The sequence below is a fragment of the Lithobates pipiens genome, unplaced genomic scaffold (assembly GCF_037356315.1).
Source record: "Lithobates pipiens isolate NorthernLeopardFrog02 unplaced genomic scaffold, aLitPip1_a1.2 Scaffold_10, whole genome shotgun sequence".
Taxonomy (NCBI): Eukaryota; Metazoa; Chordata; class Amphibia; order Anura; family Ranidae; genus Lithobates; species Lithobates pipiens.
In genome coordinates, this window is record NW_027507686.1 from 64,048,988 (window position 1) to 64,061,242 (window position 12,255).

The window sequence follows — 12,255 nt, forward strand, 5'->3', positions numbered from 1 at the left end:
TCCGATGATGCCACTATTGATTTTCAAAATTCGGCTGACCAAGTCTTCAATTTCACCTTATGTTGCTACAGAAAATAATTTTTGTGGCCGGGAACTTCGTTTCTCTCCGTAAATTTTCTTTTCTTATTACATTTCTCGTACGATTCTCCCATCATTGATTAGAAAATCGTTCGTTTATTTTTTTTTTTGCAGGCCACTAATGGTGCGAAATTCATACAAAAATTCCTAGATACGATTTTCGAAAGAAAATTCTTAAGAAATTTGAACCGTGTATGGCCGGCATTGGGTTGACCATACATTATACAATTTTCCTTTCCATTTTTTAAAACCATATAATAGGAGGTCAAACGTAAACACTTTCAATTTGTATGCAGTGAGACAGACCCTTGCACTACATAGTTGTAAGTAAATCTAAAGAAAATTGAATAAGAAAATTGTATGGTGTATGCCCAGCTTTAGACCCCTTTCACACTGAGGTGTTTTTCAGGCACTTTTGGGCTAAAAATAGCGCCTGTAAAGCGTCTGAAAAACGGCTCCCCTGCAGCCCGAATACTTTCACATTGAGACGATGAGCTGGCAGGATGTTAAAAAAACTCCTGCAAGCAGCATCTTTGGAGCGCTGTATACACCGTTCCTAATGCGCCCCTGCCCATTGAAATGAATGGGCAGCACCACTGCAGTGGCACTTTGCGGGTCATTTTAACCCTTTTTTGGCCGCTAGCGGGGGGTTAAAAGCGCCCCACTAGCGGCCGAAAACCTCCGCAAAAGCGCCGCCATTTTTACCGCCGATGCCTCGATGTGAAAGGGGCCTAAGTGTAGCATTAGGACTGTTTTTTAAAAACCAAAAAATGGCAACTCAAAACAATATAGTTCTAAGAGATTCTACAAATGGAATATGTTTTTTACACTATAATGATGTTCCACTGGTCGCCTCACAACACCTGTCCCTATAAATAGCAGTTTCTCTGACATGTGTTTTTAATAAACCATCCGAATACTACACCTCTGTCACCTGTTTGTTTAATTACAGAGGCTGATTCTGCTCTGGGGACAGCTGCCCCGATTGTTGTTGTGGACTACTGCTACAGACTTTTATATATACATTCATGGGATCTGCCAGATTGGATACCTACTTTTTTTTTTTTACATAGTTAGTAAGGTTGAATAAAGACACCAGTCCATCCAGTTCAACCTGAGTGAGTGTCTACAATTGTCCCTGTCCCTGTACATTGCACACTCACATTGGTCCCTACCCTCAAGGAGCCCACAATCCAAGGTCCTCATTCATATACTAGAGCCAAATTTTGGGCAGAAGCCAATTAACCTACCTGCATGTCTTTGGAGTGTGGGAGGAAACCAAAGTACCCGGAGGAAACCCAAGCAGACACAGGGAGAACATACAAACTCCAGGCAGGTAGTGCTATGGTAGGGATTCAAAGCAGCGCCCCATTTTACTGCTAGATGAGAGTGCTAACCCAATGTTTATCAACTCCAGTCCTCAAGGCGCCCCAACAGGTCATGATTTCAGGCTCACCATTATTTTTCACAGGTGATTTGATCAGTTTCACTGCCTTAGTAATTACTACAGCCATTTCATCAGAGGGGAATCCTGAAAACATGACCTGTTGGGGTGCCTTGAGGACTGGAGTTGAGAAACACTGTTAACCACTGCACCACTGTGCCACCCTTTTTTAAGTTATCATTTAACTATGAAAGTATTTGTAGACACTTGTTGTAATTATACCTCCTCTGAATTTTTTTGGGCAGAAGACAGACAGTTCTGAGTTTGCAAAAAGCAACAGAAGACACAAGACATGCCTTTGATAGTAAGTATAATTTTCCCCTATTTCCTGTTATTTGCAGCGCATCTTTGACAAGGAAACCCTTTTAATTTAATCAAATAATTTACTACTTCTGTATAATTAAATACACACCTTAACAGCCTTTCTCAACCTTTATGCTTCGGAGAACCCTTAAAAATAATTAAGTCTTGGGGAACCCCTGTAGAAATAAATATACCTTCAGCTCATGGAACATTACCTGGAGTACCTAGTGTATTTGTCACCCAGAAAGCAGGGGCGGATCCAGAGTCCAGTCACGTGAGGGGCACTTCTATAAAATATGTTTTTTTGGGGGCAATTTATATGGGAAATGGCTGGTATTGGCACTTCAATCATTACGGCACCATGGCTGTTATGGTGTCAGGATGATTGAAGCACATTATTTCTATTAATACATTGTAATATAAAATTAAATGGTTCAACTCACCATAATGCAGAATCAATGGGAGCCCCGAGGGTGTCTTTCGCCATGTCGCCTGCCACCAAATGCGGATTGTCACTTGCCACGTCACTTGTCACCAAATGCGGATTGTTACTTGCCACGTCACCTGCCACACATTGCGGATTGCCACTTGCCACGTCACTTGTCACCAAATACGGATTGCTACTTGCCACGTAGCCTGCTACACATTGTGGATTTTCACTTGCCACGTCACCTGCCACACATTGCGGATTGTCATTTGCCACATAGCCTGCCACACATTGCGGATTGCCACTTGCCACGTCACCTACCACACATTGCGGATTGTCACTTGCCATGTCACCTGCCACACATTGCGGATTGACACGTAGCCTGCCACACATTGTGGATTGCCGCCTGCCACACATTGCGGATTGTCACTTGCCACGTCGCCTGCCACACATTGCGGATTGCCACTTGCCACGTCACCTACCACACATTGTGTATTGTCACTTGGCATGTCACCTGCCACACATTGCGAATTGACACGTAGCCTGCCACACATTGCGGATTGCCGCCTGCCACACATTGCGGATTGACACGTAGCCTGCCACACATTGCGGATTGCCGCCTGCCACACATTGCGGATTGTCACTTGCCACGTCACCTGCCACACATTGCGGATTGTCACTTGCCACGTCGCCTGCCACACATTGCGGATTGCCACTTGCCACGTAGTCTGCCAAACATTGCGGATTGTCACTTGCCACATCACCTGCCACACATTGCTGATTGTCACTTGCCACGTCGCCTGCCACACATTGCGGATTGCCACTTGCCACGTCACCTACCACACATTGCGGATTGTCACTTGCCACGTCACCTGCCACACATTGCGGATTGACACGTAGCCTGCCACACATTGCGGATTGCCACTTACCACGTCGCCTGCCACACATTGCGGATTGTCACGTAGCCTGCCACACATTGCGGATTGTCACTTGCCACGTCACCTGCCACACATTGCGGATTGCCACATAGCCTGCCACACATTGCGGATTGTCACTTGCCACGTCACCTGCCACACATTGCTGATTGTCACTTTCCACGTCGCCTGCCACACATTGCGGATTGCCACTTGCCACGTCACCTACCACATATTGCGGATTGTCACTTGCAACGTCACCTGCCACACATTGCGGATTGACACGCAGCCTGCCACACATTGCAGATTGCCACTTGCCACGTCGCCTGCTACACATTGCGGATTGTCACGTAGCCTGCCACACATTGCGGATTGCCACTTGCCACGTCACCTGCCACACATTGCGGATTGTCACTTGCCACATCACCTGCCACACATTGCGGATTGCCACGTAGCCTGCCACACATTTCGGATTGCCACTTGCCACGTAGCCTGCCACACATTGCGGATTGTCACCTACTGTGTCATTTTTCTGCTAAGGTGTTCTTTTGTTGAGTCCAGAGTGAAGATAGGCAGCAGAGAGATGATGTAATCTCTCTGCTGCACACAGCTTCCTGCACAGTGAGGGCGGAACTGGAGGGATGCAGGGCAGTGAGAGATGATGTCATCTCTCTGCTCCCCTGCCCGCTGGCTTCCTGATTGGCCAGCAGCCCTCCTAAGCCGCCCAGCTACCCCCCCTCACCCGTCCACTCTGCACAGTCACCCGCGGAACCGGGCGCGCTGGCACCCGCGGAACCGGCCGCGGGTACCCGCGAAACCGGCCGCGCTGGTACCCGCGGAACCGGCCGTGATTGTACCCGCGGAACCGGCCGCGGGTACCCGCGGAACCGGCCGCGCTGGTACCCGCGGAACCGGCAGCGGCTACCCACGGAACCGGCCGCGATTGTACCCGCGGAACCGGCTGCGCTGACACCCGCTGGGCATATTCTCGGAGGGGGCAATTGCCCCGTTGTCCCCCCTGGATCCGCCGATGCCAGAAAGGAGCACTTAAAGTGGAGGGCCACCCTAAAAAAAAATACATAAAAACAATCCTTTAAATACATTTGGGAAAAAAAAATGCCTGTTGCTAGGCAGATCATCCTAATCTGCCTCTTCCTATTCCGCGATGATCTTCAGTCTTCTTCTCCTCGCGTTGTCTTCTGGGGAATGGGGCACGCTGTGTTCTGGGAATTGTGTGTGTCCCAGAACACAGCGCGCCCTATTCACAAAGCACTGCGTGACTCGCGAGTGCGCAGTAGGAAACGAGCAGTGAAACCGCAAGGCTCCACTGCCTGTTTCCTTTAGTACGTATGACGGCGCCGGGACCCGAGAGCCGAGGGACGGGTCGGCCTCGAGTGGCCGACATCGCAGGCACCCTGGATAGGTAATTGTGCTTATTAAAAGTCAGCAGCTACAGTGTTTGTAGCTGCTGACTTTTAAAAAAATGTTTCCTTCAGCTGGCCCTCCTCTTTAACACCCCTTTCTTTACACATCAAGATAATCTTCAGCAATATTCTTGAAATTATATTAAAAAAGAAGTTCAGAAAATTTGGGCTGGCTGGATGGAAGCGCAGGGCATTACTGTTTAGGTGTTGATATCTCATGGTTAAGGATGAGCTCCGGCGTGTTCGCACAGCCCATGTGCAGAGCCCGCCAGGAAGTCGGCACTGTGTTGCACTAATCACAGGCGGTGAGACATTTCCCGATCTCTGCAGCCGCGCATCAGGACAATGTCTCACTGCCTGTGATTAGTGCAGCGGTCCGCCGATTTCCTAGCTGGCTTTGCACATGGGTTGTGCGAACACGCCGGAGCTTATCCTTATTCATGGTATATAACTGAGGGTTGTCTATTGTACCTTGTGTGTGGTACCCTACCTACCCTCACTACTCCTTTCCCACCATCTTCCCCCCTCCCAGTGGAGGCTCTTTTCCATAGGGGCTCCTGGGGAAGCGTCCCACCAGTTTTTATTGCAGGAAATAAATAAATATATAAAAAATAAACTATATAATTATTTTTCCTGTTGAGTTTTTAATTTTGTGTAAAGTTACACCGTAATATGTGTCTGTGTGATAAAATGTGTTCTGTGCTTTTAAATGCTAGTCCCGCACCTCATGATTAGACATTTTTTTTCTAAACTGCCTAGCAACAGACAGTCTGTCTGGAAAAATCATTTACAACTGTAATTTAGAACACTGAGTAACATTTTCCCCATGCATACTGGCTGCTTGCCAGTCCCCCATTGTAATGTATTTAATTGGATTTCATTAGGACGGGCCGCAATACCGACCTGGCCCGCCTATTGAGCTCCCTAATTTTGCTTGCTGCACCTGGGGGTGGAGATTTTCCCCTAGTGCAGTTGCACTGCTGAGCCACAAGAGTCAAACAGACTCAAGAAGACAGCAGCAGCGAGCTCCGTGGCCTGGCCTGGTTCCTAACCCCTCCCTTGCTGAGCCTCAGCACAGCAGCTAGTCCAAACTGGCAGCATCATTCTTTCTGTAGCCCTCACCCAGGACAGTTCCCTTTCTCTCTGAGTCCTCCTTGGTGCAGCAGCTGCCTGCCACTGCAGGTTGGTTCAGGTAGGTTGCTGCTTGCTTGTGGGGAGCCAGCACCAGGATATCTCGGCGGCAGACAGTGGCACTGGTTGTTGTGCTGCACTTGAGCACTGTATCTTTTCACTATTCAGCTATGACGGCAGGCATTTTTGCCTGCCACCAAGATATCCCGGCTCCCTCCCTGTAGTATTTGTTAATTAAAAAATATATATATATATATATATATATATATATATATATATATATATATTATTAAATATTAAAAAAATTATAGATAAAAATTTGACTCCTCAGGGGGTATCTCACTCTCATTCTCTCAGTATATCCCTTTAAGGTGTCTCTCTCAGCCTTGCATTGTGTTACTGCACATAACTCGACTGTGATTACTTTTTCTAAATCTTTATTTTAAAGAAAAAAAAAGTTAACACAAGTTTTGAGGTAAATTTTAATGCTTTATTCTATGGTATATTTTCCAAAGAAGTGACAATTCTACTTTAAATTTAAACAACATTTAAATAAAAGAAACATACCAGATCTTATCCGAGTATGCAGCCTTGGCAGGTCAGGAAAGAGAGGGGATGAGAGAGCGCCCGACCTCCCCACCCCCCCACCAGGCCGCATGCCCTCAACATGGGGGGGTCAAGGAGTGCCCACCCCAAAGCACCCTATCCTCATGTTGATGGGGAAAAGGGCCTCTTCCCCCACAACCACAGGGTTGTGGGGGTCTGCGGGCAGGGAGCTTATCAGAATCTGCAAGAGGGTCCCCAGTTCCTGCCCCACACCCCGATGTGAATCAGTATGGGGAACGTTATACCCCTGCTCATTCACCCAAAAAAGTACCACTTGGAAAATAAACACAAACACAATTTTTGACAATTACTTTATTAAAAATCCAAAAAAAAGTCCCCCCCCCCATGTAAACTTTTGATAAGGGCCATTTGGGTGATTTCTGTTATCATTATGATGTAAAAAGCAGCCAAACAACTATGTGATAACAAGCGGCTTCATATGATCACTAGCTTCTTTGCCTTATCAGTCATATTTTCAATAACAATGCCAATATTTCACTATTTTTGCCAGGGTATGCCAACTTTTGAGCACAACTGTATACTATATACATCTCAAGGAGAGTTGCTTGTACTCATATGGGTCATTGATTTAAAAGCTAAGTTTGCCTTTTATGAAAAATAGCCAACACAGTCAATGTGTTCCAATAGGTATTAAGAAAACTGTGCAGCTGTATAAAGCTTTATAAAATGTTTATTCATTTTATAGTCAGACCTGTAGGCCATCCCCCCCCCCCCCCTCCCCCTGGAAGCCTGGGAGAAAAACTCCTACTTAGCAACCCCCATGTCCTGGCTTGTTGCCAGGATGGGAAAACCATTTTTTTTTTGCTTCTGTAATGCTGGGAGAGTGCCCAATGGTTTTCATGTCCTAGCAAGTCAAGACATAGGGATTGCTAACTGGGAGTTCTCCGGTAAGGCCAAATGACCTACAGGTAGGACAATTAAATTACATTTTACCCAGCCGTACAGTGTTTTTATGATATCTACTGGGGCTCTTTGGCTGGAAATGCTATTTTATGGAAAAGGTGAATCTCCAGGGAAAAGATTTTAGTCTTGGATTAAGGGGGGAAGTTTTGAATTCCTGACAGATTTTATTTATCTATGTCACCACTGGGGAGATGCGCTCTCTCTATGTGTTCTGGAGATCATTTATCAATTTTCAGTCGAACAAAAATTTATGGAAAATTCTAATGTTTACAGCCGTCATTGGAGCAGGAGTAGAGGAGAGATCTTCACATTTCCCCTCAAAATTAACACAGAGTTGGTTATTGATGAAACATAACTTGTACAAGATCCAACATTTAGGTGTATTGACCAGCTTAGGTCATTTTATGAACAGAGCTGAAATCTAGGAAAACTCCTCAGGAATCCGATCATTTGTGAGGTCTGGAGACTATTGCTTCTCCCCTGGTAATGCTTAATTAAAATGGGTGGTATAGCATGAAACCATACAAAAGTCAAGGAATTTCTTGAAGTTTGCTAACATTGCAAACCTATATGATTTAATACGGTCTAACATGCTTCAACTTTTTTACAGGGTCCTGAACCAAAGCCTGGAGATTTGATTGAATTTCATCGTGTAGCCTATCAGCATTGGGGTGTGTATGTTGGAGATGGATATATTGTACACTTAACAGGTGAGAATACATGAATATACAGATCTGGTCTTTTACTTTTTACTATGAATGTTTTAAACAGTATTATTCTCAAACATTTATTTTTAATATACAGTACATTTGTTTGTAAGTCTGTGTTTGTTGTTTTTTTTTTTTTTTTTACAAACTTTTTTCATTTAGAGTAAAATTGTGGTACAAAGAGAAATTTAAAAAATAATGAAAAAGGTTCTTACAATATCATAAATTATATATAACAGGCATATAAAAAAAAATGTACAATCTTATTACGATTTTGGTACAAAGAAATGTTTTCCTTAGTGCAAAATGGTGTAACCTAAATATAGAAAGGTGTATTAAACATACAATTCTATTCTTCCTTTTTTTTATTTATTTTTTTGATAGACATTACAGAATTTAATCCTTGATATGTTAATGGCTATACGGTGGTGGGTGCTTCTCTAAGAGGGCGGAAAACAAAGAACACCCCCCCCCCCCAATGGTGTGGCACGGCACTGAAATAGCACCTGTGGCCACCAAACCCCCCCCCACCAACGGTCGGTCCGGCACTTAACAGCAGGGCTGTGGTGTCCTCTCCTCCTCTCCTGGAGTGCAGGCAGCGGCCATGGAGGCTCCGATGTCCGCTCTTCCAGCTTCCTCTGCCACAAATCTTACATGGATTACCACAGGGTTTCTCAATCCTCAGGGGTGCCACAGCCACATCCCAATCTTAGCATTACTCTGTGTTAACTCCCATGCATGCAATGTGACAAGTATCCAGGGATATTGTAAGTAGAGACCTGAGTGAAGGATCTTAGTGACTGTTTCTGCTGGTAACCCTAGTCTAGCCACACTAGTGTTTGCCTGGCCTGGGTCATTACTGAAGACAACTCGGTCTTGTCCTTTTTTGGGACTTTTTCTGGAGGAACTATACTGAGAAACAATATTGCAGTGAACAGTGTCCTAAACCTATTACCTAGTGTTTATGGAGTATTTCACAGCTCCCTTGGCCCTATCCAAGTTATTCAGCAATAAATCTCCAGAAAAGGCAACCACTAGACTGTTCCCTGAGCCAGAAGAGTGAGGCCGCGTACACACGCGGGGACTGTTCGCTGAAACTTTGTTCGTCAAACAGTTGCCGCAACAGTCCGCTCAAAATTTGCATGAGCGGACTTGCCCACACACGGCACTTTTTGAGCGGACTGTTTCAGCGAACTGTTTGCCAAACAGTTCGCTCAACTTTTGAAATGAACGGACTCGCCCACGTAAGGCGGAGGCAAGTCCGCCCATTTCGAGCGCGTGTACAGGTAGGCGGGGCCCGCGAAGGAGACGTCGCGGGCACCGCCGCCTGGAATGGACTTAAAGGGACACCCAACGCTGAAAAAAATCGGCGTGGGGGTTCCCCCAAAGTCCACAACAGACCCTTGTCCGAGCACGCTACCCGGCCGGCCAGGAAAGGGGGGCGAGCGAGCGCGCCCCCCCCCCTCCTGAGCCGTACCAGGTCGCGTGCCCTCAACATGGGGGGTGCCTTGGGGAAGGGGGGGCCGCGCGGCCCCCCCACCCCAAAGCACCTTGTCCCCATGTTGATGAGGACAAGGGCCTCTTCCCGACAACCCTGGCCGTTGGTTTCGGGGTCTGCGGGCGGGGGCTTATCGGTGGGCCTGGTACGGCTCAGAAGGGGGGGCGCGCGCTCGCTCGCCCCCCTTTCCTGGCCGGCCGGGTAGCGTGCTCGGACAAGGGTCTGTTGTGGACTTTGGGGGAACCCCACGCCGATTTTTTTCGGTGTTGGGGTTCCCCTTTAAGTCCATTCCAGGCGGCGGAGCCTGCGACGTCTCCGTCGCGGGCCCCGCCTACCTGGAGACGCGCTCGTAATGAGCAGACTTTCCTCCGAGCGGGAACAGTTTGCTCATTTCGAAAGTGGCCTACACACGGGCGGACTGTTCGCTCAAACAAAGTTTCAGCGGACAGTTTTTCGGAATTTCCGAAAGACTTTGTCCGTCAAACTGTCCGCTGAAACTGTCCGCTGAAAGCCCACACACGGGCGGACTGTCCGCTGAAACACTGTTCAGCGGACAAAGTTGAGCGAACAGTCCGCCCGTGTGTACGCGGCCTCACTGTGTATGTGTGTGCCTGGCTGCTACCACTCTAAACTGGGTAGTAAATCTCTGCAGCCCTTGTGGGGGTCCCACTGCATGTGCAATGGGCTTTACATGGCTCCTAAAAGTTACAGAAGGTGCTTTCAACTAACCTGGATCTATTCTTGTGACTAAAGAGCTTTATTTTTATTTTTTCCACAAACAATAAAAAACAGACAATAAAATAAATTAAAATGTTTCAAGCGACAGTACACAAAAAAGAAAAATGCCAATACAAAATATCACCATACACTTCTCTCTTAACAAAAAAAAACCCCTCACACACACGGTCTAAATCAGGCATGTCCAAAGTCCGGGCCGTGTTCCGGTTTCGGACGGCCTGTCTGGTAATTTTAATATGTATATCTTTTGTGGCCCCCAATGCATCCCTGATCGCCAGGGGCCACAAAAGATATATTAGCTGGCTTCCTTGAAGGGGGCGGGACCGTACATACAGGAGGAGAATTTCCTCTGTAAAAGGAAGTCCCGTCCCCTGGGCTGCCATTGGACAACTGTTCTGTCCACAGCAGGAGGCGGGACTTTCCATTAAAGAGGCAGCCGAGAAAACAGGAGTTACTTCTGTATGTCTGTTGGCGCTCGTCCCACCCCCCCCCTCCCTGTCCACTCCGAGGCTGAAGATGGGCATTGATCAGGCTGCACTGATGACAATGTGGGTGCTGCTGCGTTCATGGCAAATGTGGGTGCTGCTGCGTTCATGGCAATGGTGAGGCTGCAGATGGGCACTGATTAGGCTGCATTGATGGGCACTGACCCTTATTTTGCTTCAGTTCTTTGTTTAAATTTTAAGATTTTTTTTCCTGGATCTGCCCTCTTAAAGTGAAGGTGTGTGTTATAAGCCGATAAATACGGTATATCCAAATAACACGCCCAAGCTCATCTCTCCACCACACACAGCCACAAAAGCAAGAGAATTCTTGTTGGGTGGTGTATTAGTGCTCAAACTAACACACAGACTGAATTTTAATGGTTCAAAGAATGTCAGGCAAAATGGTCAGCCAATTTTTTTTTTTTGCCATTTATTAATGCGGGGGGAGTAGGCCTCAAAGTGGAATTCCCCCTTTTGGGTGAAGCTCCGCTTTAAATAGGAAGTCTTTAAATGTTCACTTCATCAAATCTGGCCCTCTTTGAAAAAAGTGTGGACACCCCTGCTCTAAATAAAGCAAAAGTACATATTGGAACAAAGGAGGGTTCCCAGATGTCATCAAATTACTCAGTTGTTGTGTCTAAACCACTGTAGTCCAAAAAGTTAAGGGCAAAAAAAAGAGAAAAAAGAAGTAGGGAGAACAAGGCAGATATTATTGCAGGCAATAAATAAACTCCTTAAAGTGGTTGGACACCCTGTACAACCACTTTTACCTACAGGTAAGCCTATATTAAGGCTTACCTGTAGGTGCTTGAAATATCTCCTAAACTGCCACGGTTTAGGAGATATATACAAAAAAGGCGATTGCTCATAACTACTGAGCATGCACCGATGTCTATGGCGCATGCGCACTTTAGAAAGAGCACAATGTGCCGTTTCTAATAGGGGTCATACCGTGACTGGTGGCTCCTGCGCGCATGGGACTCCGGCCAGTCACAGAGCCAGAGTTCACAGCCCCGAAAGAAAGAGGGGTTGAAGATGGACGCTCGCTGCTAATGGGGACAGCACTTTGCTATGCGATGCATAGTAGCCCATTATGCTTTACCTTTGCAGGGAAATAAAGAGGAAGTAAAACCCATCAGGGTTTACTTCCTCTTTAATGAATGAATGAATGAATGAAATACTTATATAGCGCACAATGCGAACTGAATCGCCTCTAGCTTCACCCAAAAGGGGGAATTCCACTTTAAGGCCTACTCCCCCGCATTAATAAATGGCAAAAAAATATAAAATTGGGGGGGGGGGGGGGGGGTATGCAGGTACCTGGTTTTGGCCAGTTCTCCCCCCTCCCTCCCTGCAGTCTTCTGGGACATGTCACAGGTCCCAGAAGACTACAAGACCATTCATAACGTGCAGTGTGGCTTGTGCATGCACAATGGGCTGCTGGCTGTGAAGGTGTAAGCTGTCAATGTCAGGTACCCACAATTAAGATGCTAGCTTTGTAGTATGCCACTGGAGAACCATATATAATAAGACAAAGATAATTAAAAACACAATTTTTTTTAGTATACAAACTTTA

The 12,255-nt window shown here is 46.5% G+C and overlaps 1 protein-coding gene across 2 annotated transcripts in view; it reads left to right on the forward strand.

Moving 5' to 3' along the window:
• LOC143931485 (phospholipase A and acyltransferase 4-like) overlaps positions 1 to 12,255 on the forward strand; it is a 34,977-nt gene that overhangs the window by 9,139 nt on the left and 13,583 nt on the right. Inside the window, exons 1-3 of one of the 2 annotated variants that reach the window (XM_077455760.1) lie at positions 1,229 to 1,425; positions 1,768 to 1,826; positions 7,862 to 7,961. In XM_077455760.1, coding sequence (XP_077311886.1) covers positions 1,815 to 1,826; positions 7,862 to 7,961 — 112 coding nt within the window. In that variant the 5' untranslated portion in view covers positions 1,229 to 1,425; positions 1,768 to 1,814. Of the gene's footprint in view, positions 1 to 1,228; positions 1,426 to 1,767; positions 1,827 to 7,861; positions 7,962 to 12,255 lie in introns of those variants that run through there. The other variant, XM_077455759.1, reaches the window with a different exon arrangement.